This window comes from Lampris incognitus, chromosome 4 (assembly GCF_029633865.1).
Source record: "Lampris incognitus isolate fLamInc1 chromosome 4, fLamInc1.hap2, whole genome shotgun sequence".
Taxonomy (NCBI): domain Eukaryota; kingdom Metazoa; phylum Chordata; class Actinopteri; order Lampriformes; family Lampridae; genus Lampris; species Lampris incognitus.
Genome location: NC_079214.1, coordinates 11,446,304 through 11,463,527, shown reverse-complemented (window position 1 = coordinate 11,463,527; position 17,224 = coordinate 11,446,304). Strand labels below are relative to the sequence as shown.

At 45.6% G+C, this 17,224-nt stretch overlaps 1 protein-coding gene across 1 annotated transcript; it reads left to right on the top strand.

Moving 5' to 3' along the window:
* Window positions 1-420: 420 nt before the first annotated feature.
* nae1 (nedd8 activating enzyme E1 subunit 1) lies at window positions 421-11,100 on the top strand. The gene is made up of 20 exons (XM_056278472.1): window positions 421-532; window positions 964-1,067; window positions 1,180-1,240; window positions 1,346-1,376; window positions 1,671-1,742; window positions 1,964-2,043; window positions 2,510-2,619; window positions 2,875-2,984; window positions 3,076-3,138; window positions 3,254-3,317; window positions 3,411-3,502; window positions 3,668-3,727; window positions 3,957-4,090; window positions 4,746-4,821; window positions 4,936-4,975; window positions 6,399-6,485; window positions 6,796-6,888; window positions 8,935-9,049; window positions 10,223-10,272; window positions 10,394-11,100. The coding sequence occupies exons 1-20, from the start codon at window positions 492-494 to the stop codon at window positions 10,501-10,503; spliced, it is 1,593 nt and encodes a 530-aa protein (XP_056134447.1). The 5' UTR covers window positions 421-491; the 3' UTR covers window positions 10,504-11,100.
* Window positions 11,101-17,224: the final 6,124 nt, after the last annotated feature.

Here is a 17,224-nt window from a genome sequence, read left to right as displayed (position 1 = left end):
TTTTTAAGTCCCAGAAAACATTTTCTATATAGGTGAAAAAAATCAAAGATGCCCAGAATCGTCTGAAATGCCGAGAAAAGTGGTTTTTAGCCATTTTTTAGAAAAATGCATATTTTGCATATTTATGCATAATTGTGCATCATTTTAATTTCTGGGATTTTTCCCTCACTCTGAGACAATACCTACCACCTCCAAAAAAAAATAGGATCATAAATGCTTTAGTTTTCGATCCCGCTATCTACACTAACTAACACACACACACACACACACACACACAAACACACACTCACACACACACTAACACCACGCACACACACATTACGAAAATATGGGAGTTGATCGTCCACACTCCATACCAGTAGGTGGCGGTAATGCGCCGCTAAAGGCGTTTGCGAGCCTAAATACAAAATAACAAGAGGAAGGAACTGTGCCGAATCTAATGTTGCTAATGCCGAACTGAGCGAGCCGCAAACTTCGCCGGAAAGCTCGCTATGGCGGCCGTCAAAGAGCAGAAATATGACAGGCAACTGAGGTAAACCCGAACAGTCTGAGCTGAACTGCGGCCTAAACGTTGTTGTTCCGGCGTGTTAAACGTTTCATTATAGCAGCTATCGCGGCGCATAAACGTGTCAGTTAACCCTGCTATGTAACGGCGACTAGCTTAGCCTTGTTGGTTTGCGTCGCATCCTTAACCGGGCAGCCTATAAAATCGGCGTGTCGGTGATTTTCTTATTTGCCGGTATGTTTTAATAACGCCGGCCCGTTGTCTGCTCCCCGTGACTAGCGCGTTGAGTCAACGCGAGGTTACTTATAAGCTGTGTTTCTCTGACGACGGGGTTAACTGTGTGCAAGTCGCGTTTGGAAGAGGCAGGATACCTTCCTGTGTGACGTAGCTGTGTGGCTGTTTACAACTGATGGAGGCAAGCGTGTGTTCCTCAATGGATGATGTGTGCTTGCTTTCAGGCTGTGGGGCGATCACGGCCAGGAGACGCTTGAGAACGCGCATGTTTGTCTTATCAATGCCACAGCATCCGGAACAGAGATCTTGAAAAACCTCGTCCTCCCAGGTAACAAACAAGGTTTTGTGCTGCGGCCAATGCCCTGCATGCATCCCATAGCTTCATGTGGATAAGTGTCCAAATGCAGTTTCTTTCTCAAAGGAGTTGATCCCCTCCCCAGGTATCGGAGCATTCACCATTGTGGACGGACACACGGTCTCTGGGGAAGATGTTGGGAACAAGTGAGGCGGTGGTTTTGATGTCACTTTTTTGCAATTTGATTTTAGCGTCCTGTAGGCTGTGTTCTTGGTCCGAGTTTTTGTTGACCCATTGGTTCTCTCTTTTAGCTTTTTTCTCAGCAACAACAGTATTGGAAAGGTATGTTGCCCCGGTATGAATTTCTCTGTTTGTTGAACCTTACACACATTTTTAGAATGTTATTTCTCTCGCTTTGTCACCCGTCCTTGCCCCATCTATCTCCTTGCCAAATAGGACTCTCTTGAAAATGAGACGCCGTGTCTCAGTGACACCTTTCTAATTAAATAAAGGTTAAATAGATAAAGAAAATTCTCAATTTTCTTGGCCCAGGAAAATGTTAATATTGTTGTCATTTGTAACTGGAAACATATATTTATTAGCACATTTTTCATGATAAAAACGTTTATGTTTCAGAACAGAGCACAGGCTGCCACTGAGCTGCTACAGGAACTGAACAGTGATGTGTCTGGGAACTTTGTGGAGGAGGTTGATTGATTGTTTCTACTTTTTAAATGGTTCCGTAGTTGTCTTCTCATTAACCTCGTTTAGAGATTTGTATAGAATTTCATCGTCATATTAGTGGCCGTCAAATCTGTTCAAGTAGCAACTTTCCAAAAAACACCTTTGCTGATGGCAGAAACTGAAATGTGTTGGCTGTTGTCAGACATTAACAAAGAATCTTCATATATTATGTTTTACAACTGTAGATGCCAGACAGACTCCTGGACAGCAACCCAGAGTTTTTCCACAGGTTCACTCTGGTTATTGGTGTCCAGTTGCCAGAGAAGTATGCAAACTGATTTTGTTATTTTCTATTTGTTTCAGTAAAACTCCAAACCTATACTCAGAGCATTTCAGAGTAGCCCAGTTACATATTAAAGTTCATTTATGGTGTTATTGCTCTAGCAGAGTCCATTAAACTGTACAGTATAAGCCATGTGTTGATATTAAATTGCAGATATATTTCATTTAGAAGTCAAGTCAGTTTTATTTGTATAGCCCAATATTACAAATTTGCCCCAAGAAGCTGTCATTTTTATGTAATTATAAGTTTACAAGTAACACAACTATACTATATCTTGGTCATCAATCAAAATGATTGCCTAATGATGCATTGACCAGGTGTTACTGATAATTACAACAGTGTCGTCCAACTAAGCCTACATATTCTAGATGTTTGGGGTTTTCTTTTTTTTCTTTTTCTTTACTTTCAGTTGCAACACATTGTAAACTACGTCTTTTTAATTCTACAGCACGTGTTTGAGGCTTGGCTCAGTTCTGTGGAGTGCATGTGTTCCTTTTCTAGTATGTAGAACATACGGCCTCGTTGGCCACATGAGACTGGTGGTAAAAGAGCACACAGGTTAGTTGTACTAATTTTCGCACTTTATACCAGTTTTGACCAATTATTTACCGTGGATATAACCTGCACTGGGAAGTCAAGGCACTGTGTGTAGGACTTTGATGACTGCCATTCCTAGATCAAGGATAATCTCTAACGATCAAAAGTGATGGAAAAGTGGAAGTCTCACTTCTCCTGAGCGCCTCACTCAGATAACTCATGACAAATGTTTTCAAAGATACTTGTATGATAAAGGGTCATTTTATTATTCCACAGTAATTGAATCTCACCCAGACAATGCCTTGGAGGACCTGAGGTTAGATCGACCCTTTGCCGAACTGAAGAACCACATTCGGTCCTATGACCTGGACAGCATGACTAAAAAGGTACATATGTTTTGGCATGAATATGTGTGTAGAATTATCACCGATTTGCCGTGCTGATAACATTTCTCTCCTTCATTCATGGGATCTTTAGGATCATAGTCACACACCATGGCTAATCGTCGTCGCCAAATACTTGGAGAAGTGGCTTAGTGGGGTACAGTAAGACGATAATCCATGTGTGATGATCACTGCAGTAACCGAACTGAAATATTCTGCGGTGTTACCTTTTACAGCAACTATGAACATTCGTTTTGCTTCTGTCTTTGTAGCACAACTGTCAACCACCAAAAAACTACCGAGAGAAGGAGGCCTTCAGACAACTTATTCGGCAAGGTATCATGGCTTCACCTACTTGTTATAATTAATCCTCTGACTTTGTGTTACCAGAATATAGGTTTGAACTGTTCTCGTTTGTCTTTTGGTCAGGGATCTTGAAGAACGAAAACAATGTCCCCGAAGATGAGGAGAATTTTGAGGAGGCTATTAAGAACGTCAATACTGCTTTAAATCCTACAAAGGTACCAGATCCATTAGTTGTGTGTTTTATGGTTTTTCACCATGTCTCATCACCTTTTAAAAGCGCGATAACTGATTTTTATATACACTGGACCTTTTTCCAAAGTCACCATCACCGAGATAAAGTCAAGTTGGATTCTTTTTTTCCTTTGCTCTTATTTTGTTAGGTCCCTAGTGCTGTGGAAAACTTTTTCAATAGCCAACAGTGCAACGATCTCACATCACAGGTGAGTTTGACCCCTTAAAGCCATCTAAACTGCTCTGACCTTTCTCTTATCATATTCCCCCAACAAAAATCCCATCACATGACTATAGGAACTTTGGTAGGTAATTCGTTTCAGGATTGAAAAAGAAGAATGTCCCTTCTGCTATACCATATGTTGTGATTTCATAGAGTAATACTGATTGTAAATGCCAGGCATGTTCTGCGTACATGTTTGTATGTATTTGCACCAGAGCTCATCCTTCTGGGTGATGATGCGTGCCGTCAAGGAGTTTGTTCAGAATGAAGGAAATGGTAACCTGCCAGTGAGAGGAACCATCCCAGACATGATCGCAGATTCTCAGAAGTTCATCAATCTTCAGAACGTGTAGGTTTTGCGGTATGCTTTGCAGCCATGTTTTTGAGCCAAGGGAGTTTGTGGAAGACAGCAGATGGGCAGCTGAGAATGTGGTTGATTTAGGTGTCTGGGTAGCATAGTAGTCTATTTTGTTTCCTGTCAACATGTGGATCCTGGTTCGAATCCCCATGTTGCCTCCGGCTTGGTCGGGTGTCCCTACTGATACAATTGGCCGTGTTCCCGGATGGGAAGCCAGATGTGGGTATGTGTCCTGGTCGCTACACTAGTGCCTTCTCTGGTCGGGGGCAATAGCGTGATCCTCCCATGCGCTACGTCCCCATGGCGAAACTCCTCACTGTCAGGTGAAAAGAAGCGGCTGGTGACTCCACGTGTATCGGAGGAGGCATGTGGTAGTCTGCAGCCTTCCCCAAATCGGCAGAGGAGAAGGAGCAGTGACCGAGACGGCTCAGAAGAGTGGAGTAATTGGCTGGATACAATTGGGGAGAAAAGGGGGGGGGTTGAACGTTGGGTGTGTGGGGTGGGCATATTTCCTAACCAGGAGCTCCAGTGGTCATTATGGGCTATGTCTGTTGTCCTGTGGCCAGTTTCTCATACAGTATGTGAGTTGTTTTATATGATCATGTTTGCTGCCATGGTGCCATTCAGGGATGTGTTTCATCATCAGTTACAGGGAAAAGGCCCTGCAGGATGCTTCAGCGGTGACCAAGCATGTGGAGTGTCTCTTGCAGTCTGTGGGAAAGGTACATTTAAATTCAGCAAACAGGTCGTTCTCTGTACATTTGATCAAAAAATTTGATATTTCAGAAAGCAGTGGATATCAGGTTCAAATTGCCTTTCTTGTTCCTTTTCATTAGCCACCTGAGAACATACCTGAAAAAGATATCAAACTGTTCTGTAAGTATTCAGCTTTGCCATGTGGTACTCTGCTTCACATTCACATGTGCACACATGATCAGGGGTATGTTTACATAGACACTTATCTGATATCAACCTGGTAAGTGAATGACTTAAGTGAATGTCATGTGGAAGGTGAACACTGATTATCTTCAGATTAATGCTCTTATCAGTGAAGGCATAACCTGTTAAACACATGACCCCATTCCGCTTTGTATTTGGCCATGTGAACATCTCAGTTTGGGTTAGTTTTCTAATTTTAGTTTTAAAATGGCTCAAAATTCACATCCAAAATTTGCCCAGATGCAGTCTGTGTGTGTGTGTGTGTGTGTGTGTGTGTGTGGGTGTTAACACAAACGGCAGCATTTACACATCCCCTGCTGAATGAGCACACGGTGACCTCATCTTTCAGTTAACACTCTTTCACTTGTTCTGTAAGTGTGTGTGTGTGCGCGCAATCTGGCAATGTTTCTGTCTTATGATTTATTTTTTTTAGGGATGGGCCGATAACACTTTTTCACTGCTGATACTGATACTGAGTACAAATTAAGTGCTGGCCAATATGGAGTACTGATCCAATCCTTTACTTTTGCCAAAGAGTGCAGACGTAGACTAAGTCTGAGACCTAAATAACTGAGATGGAATCAGTTTTTTTTCCCAATATTAAAGAAATGCAAGCTTCCGTGTGCCAAAAATGCAGTAAATCAAGCCATTTTACTTTCCTTTATGACATGTTATTTGTGACTTTTGGTATCGAATTTTAGTCTTGGGTAACATTTCTAATACCGATACTCTTATTTGAACTTGGTAGTGACCCGATATCCAATACCGGTATTAATATTGGTGCACCCCTATTTTTTATGTCTGTTATAGTTGTCTGCAGTTTGGATGGCATTTCATCATTCTATTCAGTACCATTCATACTATACCAGACTGTCCAATACATGAATTTTGACAGAGATTATGGGGAACATTGTGGTACTTCAAACCCTGTAAATGCTTAGACTATTGCCTTAATATCATTACTGACAGCGAGCATCATGCAAACTCTCAGGTGTGCACACACACACACACACACACACACACACACACACACACACACACACACACACACACACACACATACACATGTCATATTTGTGAATTACGTGAAGATGCATGTTAGCAAAAATATTGTCGTTCAGTTGGCACAGACTAAGGGTTGTGTCAGTCAGGTGTTGCAGCAGCAAAGTATTTTCATATTTCTGATATTGTTGATCTGTAGTTTTGTAGGTTTGATTCTATGATAATTACTCTGTTATTTCTGAACCTGACAAAGTCTGTGTGCATGCACCATGTCTTGCACAGGTATCACACAATCTTGTCTTTCATTGCAGATACAATAGGTTGAACCCTATCTATTGTGTTTGTTTTTGGTGGGTAGGTAAGAATGCCGCCTTCCTCAGAGTGGTGCGCTGCAGATCTCTGGCTGATGAATACGGCGTGGATTCTGTAAATAAAGATGAAATCAGTGAGTCAGATATTTAACCAGCTCTTCTGTCCTTTGCATGCTAAATTCCTTCCTCATCCATTGTATGTAAACGCTCTTTACACCTTCTGAATCCAGGCAGCCACATGAAAGTGTCAGTCATGAGACAGTGTCCTACTGCTGAGGGTGCCTGTTCAAAGCGTCCTTGAGCACTTTCTTTTTTTCTCAGATAGGGGGCACTGTTCTTCAGCTGACCATAACATCCAACCCCTGGCTATTGAGGCAGCCAGCGAAAAGGGGATATCCCGGGAGAGAATAATGGCGTATTACAAGTTAATTTTTGTCTCCTCAGCCTCCTGTATGGACAGTCCAGATAGTGAGATGGTCCTCTACCTCATGCTGCGCGCTGTTGATCGCTTCTACCTGCAGCACTCCCGTTACCCAGGTCAGCCCAGAGCTAATGTCATGCCTAGTTTATGAAGAGGCTTTTTGAATATCATCTCATCTCCACTTAAAATTGTCACACAAAGAAGGATCATTAAACCATACACGTCACGGTCTCTGAAATTCTGCACAGGTATCCAAAGGAGTTGAATCAAGTGCAACTGGACTTGGTATATATCCGTGAAGATGTTTCGACTCTCATCCAAGAGGCTTCCTCAGTTCATGCCTTTCTGACTAGACCAAGCTAGTCTGACTGGCTGGTGATGAGACTCAGAATTTATCCTCTAGGAGTCGTTGTCAGAGCTATTGATATGCGTGGCTCTTTGTGATGCGATGTCTATGATCACAAAGAGCCATGCATATCAATATCTCTGACAACGACTCCTAGAGGATAAATTCTGAGTCTCATCACCAGCCAGTCAGACTAGCTTGGTCTAGTCAGAAAGGCACGAACTGAGGAAGCCTCTTGGGTGAGAGGCGAAACGTCTTCACGGATATATACCAAGTCCAGTTGCACTTGATTCAGCTCCTTTGGATAACCATGACCTGGATGAATGAGAACATTCACAGACATCTGCACAGGTAGTTTCAGTTAGTTTTTTCCTGTCTGCTTCTGTATGCAGGAACACAGTTGCTTGACATTAGATTCATTAATGCTATATGGAAATGATGTGCTGAGATCATCACCGATCTGATGAGAGAGGCCAGTGTGTTATACGCTGCGCGAGGCACGAGCATAACTTCCACCAAAACACTACTTCATGCCACCTATTTGTGTCTACTCATTAGCATCAAGGATAGCACTTTCAAATCAGGAACACTACGGACGTACATGAAATGAATTGAAATATTGTTTTCGACAGCAGTGCAACGCAAACAAAAACACATATTGAAAAACTACCAAGAACTTCCAGAATACACATACTAACACATATCTAGACTAACACACATATCCAAACTAAACAAAGAAAAAAAAAATCACGATGTGGTGAGAGGACATGCAGTTGGCTGGTGTGACAGAGGAAGGTGCAGAGGACAGGAAGAGATGGAAATGGATGATCGGCTGTGGTGAGCCCTAACGGGAGCAGCCGAAAGTAGTCGCAGTAGACTGTCCAGGAGAACGAACGCCAGCCAGGATGACTGTCGGAGCTGCCGGTCTGCATGGGCAAGCAGCTAGCGTAGCCTGCCCCGCATCCTGTCACACCGCCCTCAGTGATTCCTCCTCGGGCACAGCTCCAGGCAGGGGCCGTGGTCCTTGGGCCCACCGGATGCAGCACAGCAGGCTCCCTCAGCCAATCCAACACTAGCTCTCCCAGCCAGACACCCTCGACACACCTCCCCACACTCAACACGACGACACCAAAAACACCACAATCAACACCAGGCAAAGCCGCCACCAGACCACCCTCGGTGTTATCGGAACTGCCAGTCTGCGTGGGCTAGCAGTTAGCTTAGCCTGCCCCGTTTCCGCGTCCTGTCAGACCATCCTCGGTATTACTTTCTAAGTCGCAGCTTCAGGCAGGGCCGTGGTCCCACACCGGAAGCAGAAAAAAATTTGACACACGGATTAGCAGGTTGCTATGAGGAATTTGCCTCTAAGCCATCCCAAGAGAGGAATGCACAAATAAGCTCCTTTTATATGTTAGGTGTTCAGTTAAAGAACAGAATAAGTCTTACACACAGAAATGATTACTTGAACAGCTTTTTGAACGATATTCTTTAACTGTGTTCATCAAACATTGTGTGTCTTTGCTTGTTTTTATATCTACTGTTATAGCAACATTACCTCTCATGTATAAAAGGAGGTCTCAAAACCTCAAAAATTTCCAGGGCCCTCAGGGGAGGATGGCAAGCAGATCCCTAGACCTTGCCAAACCTCCCGTTTATTTATGCCAAGCCTCCCATCCTCTCTCGGTGTCCTCCTGGGTTGCAAAATTTCCTGTTTTTCTCCCCTTATGGAGCTCTCATTCAATTTAAAGAACATATATATATGTTTGATGTATATTATTTTGTCTCTTAAGCATATTCTTTCATTCTTTCATCTCAGGAGTTTACAATTACCAGGTGGAGGAGGACATCAGCAAGCTGAAGCTGTGTGTCAACAGCCTGCTACAGGAGTACAGCCTCAATGTCAACATCAAGGACGATTACATTCACGAGTTGTAAGTCACTGCTAGATTTATTCATTCAGGAATTCCTTAAAGCTACAATCCTGGAGACAAATGCTCTTTTTCCCAGTCGCTTCTCCACCCCCTCTGTCGATCCGGGGAGGGCTGCAGACTACCACATGCCTCCTCCGATACATGTGGAGTCGCCAGCCGCTTCTTTTCACCTGACAGTGAGGAGTTTGGCCAGGGGGACGTAGCGCATGGCAGGATCATACTATTGCCCCCCCAGGTTACCCCTCCCTCGAACAGGCGCCCCGACCGACCAGAGGAGGCGCTAGTGCAGCGACCAGGACACATACCCACACCCAGCTTCCCACCCGCAGACACGGCCAATTGTGTCTGTAGGGACGCCCGCCCAAGCCGGAGGTAACACGAGGATTCGAACTGGAGATCCCCATGTTGGTGGGCAACAGAATAGACCGCTACACTACCCGGCAGTGTTGTAGTCGTGTCACTAAAGCTCGAGGTCGAGTCTCGAGTCCCTGGTGTTCGAGTCCAAGTCCAAGTCCCCAAAGAAGAGTCCGAGTCAAGTCCCCATTACCACAGTCCGCGTCATCAAGGTTGAGTCTGAGTCGAGTTCCAAGATGGGCTCCGGTGCTCCACTCTGGCACCGTAAAAAAGCTGACATACAAATAATTATTACAGTTAAAAATTAATACAGCTATCAATATCGTATGCCAGATTATTAGAGTCTATTGCAAAAAAACTAACAAAAACAAAAAAAACAGTGTTTAACAATTAACAAGTCCGAGTCCTCATCTCCCAACTTCCGAGTCCAAATGCAGTCAATGCTTGAGTCCAAATCCGAATCATCAGTGCTCAAGTCCAAGTCGAGTCACGAGTCCTGGAAATCAGGACTCGAGTCGGACTCAAGTCTGAGCCCTGGACTCGAGTACTACAACACTGCTACCCGGAGGCCACAAATGCCCTTTTTTCGATTCATTCTGTCACTGGTATATTTTAAGGCAATAGCTAAACTGCAAACACCCACTGGTGACTCAAGAAGGTGTCGGTGGATTAAGCAAGAACAACAACCTTCAGGATGTAGCTTTAAGGCTATACCAGACGATGCCCTCTGTATGTCAGTTTTTCCTGAGGAAAAAAAAATTCCATATTCAGATAAAATCCGGTCACGGGTGTCTCTCTTCCCCTTTTTATTTCTTCCAGCTGTCGCTATGGTGCTGCAGAGCCACACACAGTCGCTGCGTTTTTGGGAGGTAGGCTTTGGCATTCTCCGGCAGGCATTTCATATACTGATATTCACTGCGTGTATCCTCATTCGCTGTTGTGCCAGTGTGCAGTGGATCCCAGTAATTTTGCTTGTCGTTGCCGTTTTAGGATCCGCTGCTCAGGAGGCCATCAAGATCATCAGCCATCAGTTTGTCCCGTTCAATAACACGTTCATATACAGTGCAATGTCACAGACCTCTGCTACGTTCCAGCTGTGAACACAACCTGCAAGAAGAATCCCTGGAATCCGAGCACGTTTGGTGTAAGAGGAGCAATTTACCAACTTACTCTGATCAGTCCATCAAATCAATTTTATTTGTGTAGCCCAATATTACAAATTTGCCTCAGTGGGCTTAACAGCAACACAACATCCTGTCCATCACCATATTCACATCCGTCTTTGGAATGAATACATCATGGCCATATTTGAATGTGGTTACCATTTCCTTCTAAACACGTGCAGTTGTTCCCCCTCACTGAATGAAGTCAAGTCAAGTCAATTTTATTTGTGTAGCCCAGTATCACAAATTACAAATTTGCCTCAAGGGGCTTTACAGCAACACGTCATCCTGCCCTTAGACCCTCGCAGCAGATAAGGAACAGCTCCCCAAAAGAACCCTTTAATAAACATCTCCTATGTGTATCTTCTTCCTGGTTTGTGTGTTAATGTGTGTATTTAGTGGCGTAAGTGCACTCCTTAGATTTAAGGCATTTTAAGTATTCCTGATTATTCCAAATTAAACCTGGTCTCCGTTTTAAAGGGTGCCGATGGAGGAGAAAATAAACAAGAGTTTACTCCGAATTTCTGGGCCGAACAGACAAGTGGGGGGAAAACGGCTGCAAGTGAATCTGGGGAATTTAATTTGGATGACACACAAAACTATTTGTATATGCGAAACTCCCTGTTTAAGAGGGAAGTACTGCAATGGGCCATGTTGTAGCTCCCATTTTTGGATTCCAGCTCTGGATCCTCTTGACTCCTGCGGTCACTACACCAAGATGGAGGCTTTTTGGATGGAAGTCTGAAGAAGCTCGAGTCATATCAGCATATTTTATGTGCTGAAGTTTCATTTTTCATGTGTCCCTATAAGGAGAACATTATCTCAGTTCTTGTTTGGTTTTTCCAAGTGTGGGGGGAAAAAATCTCTGTTATTACATGCATGTTGTGTGCAACAAAAAAAAAAAAGATACTTGCCCACAGCTTGTTTTCTGAGTGGAACCTCTTTAGTAATTAAATGATTTCACATCTGACTAGATGTAAGCCATCCTATGTAATTTGGCATTTGTATGACAAGTGGAAGTAAGGGACTAACTATTTAACAAATAAAACTGAGCTGGCTAGTCTCTGAGGTGCTCTAGATTCAGGGAAAAAAGGAGTTTCCCAGTAGGATCTTAACTTTGGTGCCACTTGCACAAGACCATCGTTGACCATCGTGCGACCTTACACTTAAAATGGAGAGGTTGCCCCTTTTCCTGCAACCCCATTTGTGTTTAATTTAGTTTCACTGCAAGATCCCATACAGGCGGGCGACGATTTAAAGGGAAAAGCCCAACATAAAGTGTCTTGGTGAGGTGTCGGGGCCACCACGAGCCTCCAGGACAGCTTCAGCGCTCGTTGTCACAGAGTCTACAAGTCTGAACTCTGCTGGAGGGATGAACACTAGTCATCCAAAAGATAGTCCCTCATCTGGTGTTTGGATGATGGTGGTGGCGAGTGCTGTCTAACACGTCGGTCCATCTGGGTTGAGGCCCGGTGACTGTGCAGGCCATAGCAGATGATTTACTTCATCCTCATCAAACCATTCAGTGACCCCCTCGTGCCCTGTGGATGGGGGGGGGGGGGCATTGTCCTCCTGGAAGAGGCCACCCCCCATCAGGATAGAGATGATCACTCAGAATAACTTGGTATTGATTTGCAGTGACCCTTCCCACTAAGGGGCAAGTGGACCCAAACCATGCCAGGAAAATATCCCCCACCCCCACACAGCATAACAGAGCCCCCGGACCCCCTCGCTGTAGGGGGTCAAACATTCGGGCTTTTACTTTCATCATTTACAGCCGTCTGTATATGAAACGGCTTTATAAAAGCCAGAACCTCCTCCTGGCATCCTATTCTAGTCTAGTCGGTTTTATTCTATTCTGACGCTATTCTAATCCGACAGTAGAGGGCGCTCGTCTCATTTGTTTGCGCGCGTTAATGGGTTGATGGCGGGAAGGGTTGTGAGCGCTAATAGAATACAGATTGAATACAGTGAGCAATCGGATGGTAATGAAGTGTTGCGTGGGTTCGATGCCCTCCTGCTGGATCCTGGTAGCTGCGTCCCAGCTGCTGACTAATGCAGATGCCATCGGAGGCCATGCTTATTGCTAACATATGACCTTACATCTATTGCAGGGCGCTTTTGTCAGAGAATGTGTGTGTTCTTGTGTGTGTGTGTGTGTGTGTGTGTGTGTGTGTGTGTGTGTGTGTGTGTACAGAGGGCTATTGTTACGTAACTGTTGGGCACTGCTATGTTTTTCATTTGCTCATGTTCTTCCTGCAGATTTTGGCTGAATGGAAATTTGCCCTCAGCAGATTTTTCCCTTGTAAGACTCCCAGCCCCTTAGCCCCCCCCCCCACTCTCTCTCTCTCTCTCTCTCTCTCTCTCTCTCTCTCTCTCTCTCTCTCTCTCTCTCTCTCTCTCTCGCTCTCTCTCTGAGAAGGACGGAGCACGTCTGCCAAGAAGTTCTCTGACCAGTTCTCATGTGAAGATTTCATCTACAGCCTCTTTAAGATTTTGCATGCTTGCGATGCCATGTTTATGAAGCCCAGACCGGAGTGTTATCTGCGCATAAAGTTGGGGAAAGGACCCCGCGGACTACTGAAAGAAAACAAGAACTTTAGTCCAATAAAATCGCGTAAGATTAGAATCAGATTGTGTTTTAGGAGATGGTGTAGCAATTAAGATCTGAGCCTCTGGAGCCACATGTGCCCTTGCTGGCCAAGCACCTAATCCTGCCAGAATGTGCTCCTCCGTCCCCCCCCCCCGTCCCCGTCCCCCCGTTTCTGTCTGCGCTCAGCTGTCCTCAGACACTCTCACAAACCCCCCCCCCCAAAAAAAGCCAAAATAATCAGAGGCAGGGGTCTGTAAAAAGCAGCAGAGAAAACCCAACAACATCCAGTTAAAAGATGTAATTGGTCGTTAAATGCTTTTAATTTTTCAGCGTGGCGCATGACACAGACACGGGTGAAGCTGGACGGGGTTTATCCTCTGACTCAGTGACGGTCTACCGGCGCAGTTTCAAGGATTAAAGACTCTGCCAGTCTGCCTTGGTAATCGCTCCGCCGTTAGCAGTGTTCCTTATTGTGCTCAGGTACGAGCCCCCCCACCACCACCACCACCTACCTCCACCTCACTGCTTTACAGGTGTGACACACTGCCAATCTCCTACGGGCAACCTCCAAAAAACAACATTTATAACCAAACCCACCCTGACCCAATGTAGCGTTACAACGCTGTCCGGTCCTGTTTGAGGAGGAAGATCCTGAGCGTCCACTTACTTAGAACGGGTTGTCCAACAGCTCACGAGGAGGCGCGAAGCCACGTCGCGCCGGACGCTGAGCAGTCGCGCGCACGTGCCCGTGTCCGGCCATATCCCATCATGCAGCCGTGCAAACATCTGCACATGCGCCGTCCTACCCAGGCCACTTCAGACACACCAGTAGGACGTTCGTCGTGATGCATTCTCTGCGCTGTATTTTCTCGCTGCTGTCAGGGGGGGTCCCGACTGGGGTGCAGCCCCCCCCCCCCCAAGACCTTCATAGTGTAACGTGCATGGATAAGAAGACACGCTGGCCGCTGGCTGGCGGGTCTGACCCTTTAGTCTAGCGGTTAGCGATGCCTCCTGCGGTGCGGGCGATACGGGTTCGCGTCCCGGCCGCGGCAGTTCCTGTGGTTGCGTTGTCCCCCCCGAATTCGCTACAATACCAATGGGGCACTGAGGAAGAAACTTGGCCCACTGAGTGAAAAGATGCACTGCGCTGTGTGCAAGTTTAAACCGGACCATTACTCGAGTCTGAAACATGGCTTACTCGTGGACGAGGCTCATTCCGTGAAGGTGAAAGCAGCCCCCCGCGTCTGCCAAACACATTTGACTCTCACCCCTAAATAGTGACGTGTAATTCACTTGGAAAGAGCACCTGAAGGGAAACTGGAAATTCCCCCCAACGATCTCCTTTGCTGGTGGTGTATTGCACAGGAGTAGTCCGCGGTTTCGTGCAGTTTATGCGGCAGTAAGAGGACCACCTCCGTGCTTACTGGCACCTCTGCAAGAAACGCTTTTGCAATCATTGGCCCTGTATCCGCTTCGTGTGTGGAACGGTGTGGGAAGATGGTGCGACGGCCTCACCCAGTGCCGTCCATGCAGCGTCTTTGTCCACGTCTAAATGTCTTTTGTCTTCGTTTGATGGCTGGGAGAGCTGGCGCTGGATCGGTTGGGAGAGCCTGGTCTGCCGCGCCCGGTGGGCCCAGGGACCACGGCCCTGCCTGGAGCTGCGCCCGAAGAGGAAACACCGAGGGCGGTCTGACAGGACGCGGGAGCGGGGGCAGGCTAAGCTAACTGCTAGCCCATGCAGACCGGCGGTTCCGATAACACCGAGGGCGGTGACTGTGTCGTCGTGTGGAGAACGTGGAGAGGTGTCAAAGTTGTCTGGCTGGGAGATTCGGTGTTGGATCTGCTGGGGGAGCCTGGTCTGCCGCGCCCGGTGGGCCCAGGGACCACGGCCCTGACCGGAGCTGCGCCCGAAGAGGAAACACCGAGGGCGGTCTGACAGGACGCGGAAGCGGGGGCAGGCTAAGCTAACTGCTAGCCCACGCAGACCGGCGGTTCCGACAGTCATGCTGGCTGGCGTTCCTTCTCTTGGACAGTGGATTTTTTTTGGATTGTGTTGCACAGGGTGGACTGTGTTGTTAACGTTTTGGGGGGGGGGGGGGGTTGTGCTTTGTTTTCTGTTTTTGTATGTTTTTGTGAAATTTGGGATGTGTGTTTTTGTCTTTTGTGTCACACTCTGCTGTGGGCCGGGGGAAAGCGGAATTACGCGAAAGAAATGACAATAATTTGTTCCTGATTCCCGATTTGTTCATGCTTAAAGATTGTTGTAACGTGCATGGATAAGTAGACACGTTGGTCCTTGGCTAACGGGTCGGACTCTTTAGTCCAGTGTTTCTCAACCGGGGGGTCCGCGGACCCCTAGTGGTCCGTGGTGTAATTGCAAGGGGTCCGTGAAAATAAAATATCTTTAAAAAAAAGATCCTATGACATTTATAGAAATAGGATTCTTTTACTCAAATGTGACCGAGACCTTTATCTACCTAAACTATAAAGGGTAACAGGACTTTTTTCTCTAATTACATCTGTTTCACAAGTGTAATTTATTGTATTTTAATAAGAGATCTCGCTCCCGTTTGCATTGTTAAAAGTTACTGCGTAGAAATTCTGTTGTTACATATATCTGAAAGTTACTGAATACATATTCTGTTTTGTTACATATATCTGAAAGTTACTGAATACATATTCTGTTTTGTTACATATATCTGAAAGTTACTGAATACATATTCTGTTTTGTTACATATATCTGAAAGTTACTGAATACATATTCTGTTTTGTTACATATATCTGAAAGTTACTGAATACATATTCTGTTTTGTTACATATATCTGAAAGTTACTGAATACATATTCTGTTTTGTTACATATATCTGAAAGTTACTGAATACATATTCTGTTTTGTTACATATATCTGAAAGTTACTGAATACATATTCTGTTTTGTTACATATATCTGAAAGTTACTGCATAAGAATTCTGTTTTGTTAACTATATCTAAGTCACAACTGAAAGCTCTTATTTTTGCCCCAAAGAGTGAATAAATGCTACAATGCAATTTAAAATGCGGTTTCTACTGTTTCTACAAATTGCAACCCCCCTCCCCCAAGATCAGGTGGAGGGGTCCTCAGGGTAGATCAAAAATACGCAGGGGGTCCAGCACCCCAAAAAGGTTGAGAACCACTGCTTTAGTCCACTGGTTAACGTTGGCGCTTGCGGAGCGGGAGACACGGGTTCGCGTCCCGGCTGCGGCGACGGTTCCCGCGGCTGCCCCCCTAATTCGCTACATCATATTGAGCCTTGAATCGTGAACACCCAATATCGACTTTGAAAAGCCACATAAAAAAATAACATAAAATAAAACAGATCCTCCGTATCTCCGTTCTGTCACGGCTCTTACTGGATCCGCGTGCACGCTGTCAGCCTCGTGGTTCCAGCGCGACTACGGGACGACGCAGCTTCTCTTCATTAATATGGAGAACCGGAGCCAAGACCACGCCCGGCCTCACAGGACGCACACCGAGTACGCAGAGGACAAAGACGTTACACAAGTTGCCACTCTGGAAGGTCTTTGGGCTGATGCTTGTTCTGACTCTTCTAAGACGAGGGATGACGGCGGCATGATCAAAGACTTATGCAAATTTCTTTCTTCTCAAATTCACATCCAGGTGGTTTATTGGCATGACGTACGTTGTTGAAAACAAACATACTACAGTAAAGAAATATAGTACAGCAAAGAAACAGGACAAAACTAAAGGATATACCGTCATCGAATATATGACGGCATCGAATCTCTGACGGGACCCCCACTGCGACAACACAGGTCGCTGTCAGCTGACTGCCACTCACTGTGCCTCACTTTATGGCAGGCAGCAACATAGACTGCTGCTAACTTACACTCACTGTCCCTCACTTTATGGCAGGCAGCAACATAGACTGCTGCTAACTTACACTCACTGTCCCTCACTTTACGGCAGGCAGCAGCATAGACTGCTGCTAACTTACACTCACGGTCCCTCACTTTATGGCAGGCAGCAACATAGACTGCTGCTAACTTACACTCACGGTCCCTCACT

Coding starts and splice junctions, on each gene's coding strand:
- nae1 (XM_056278472.1), top strand. CDS start 492: ATGGCGGCCGTCAAAGAGCAGAAATATGACAGGCAACTGAG. Junction 3,318..3,410: donor CAGACAACTTATTCGGCAAG/GTATCATGGCTT, acceptor TCTTTTGGTCAG/GGATCTTGAAGAACGAAAAC. Junction 10,273..10,393: donor AGTCGCTGCGTTTTTGGGAG/GTAGGCTTTGGC, acceptor TTGCCGTTTTAG/GATCCGCTGCTCAGGAGGCC.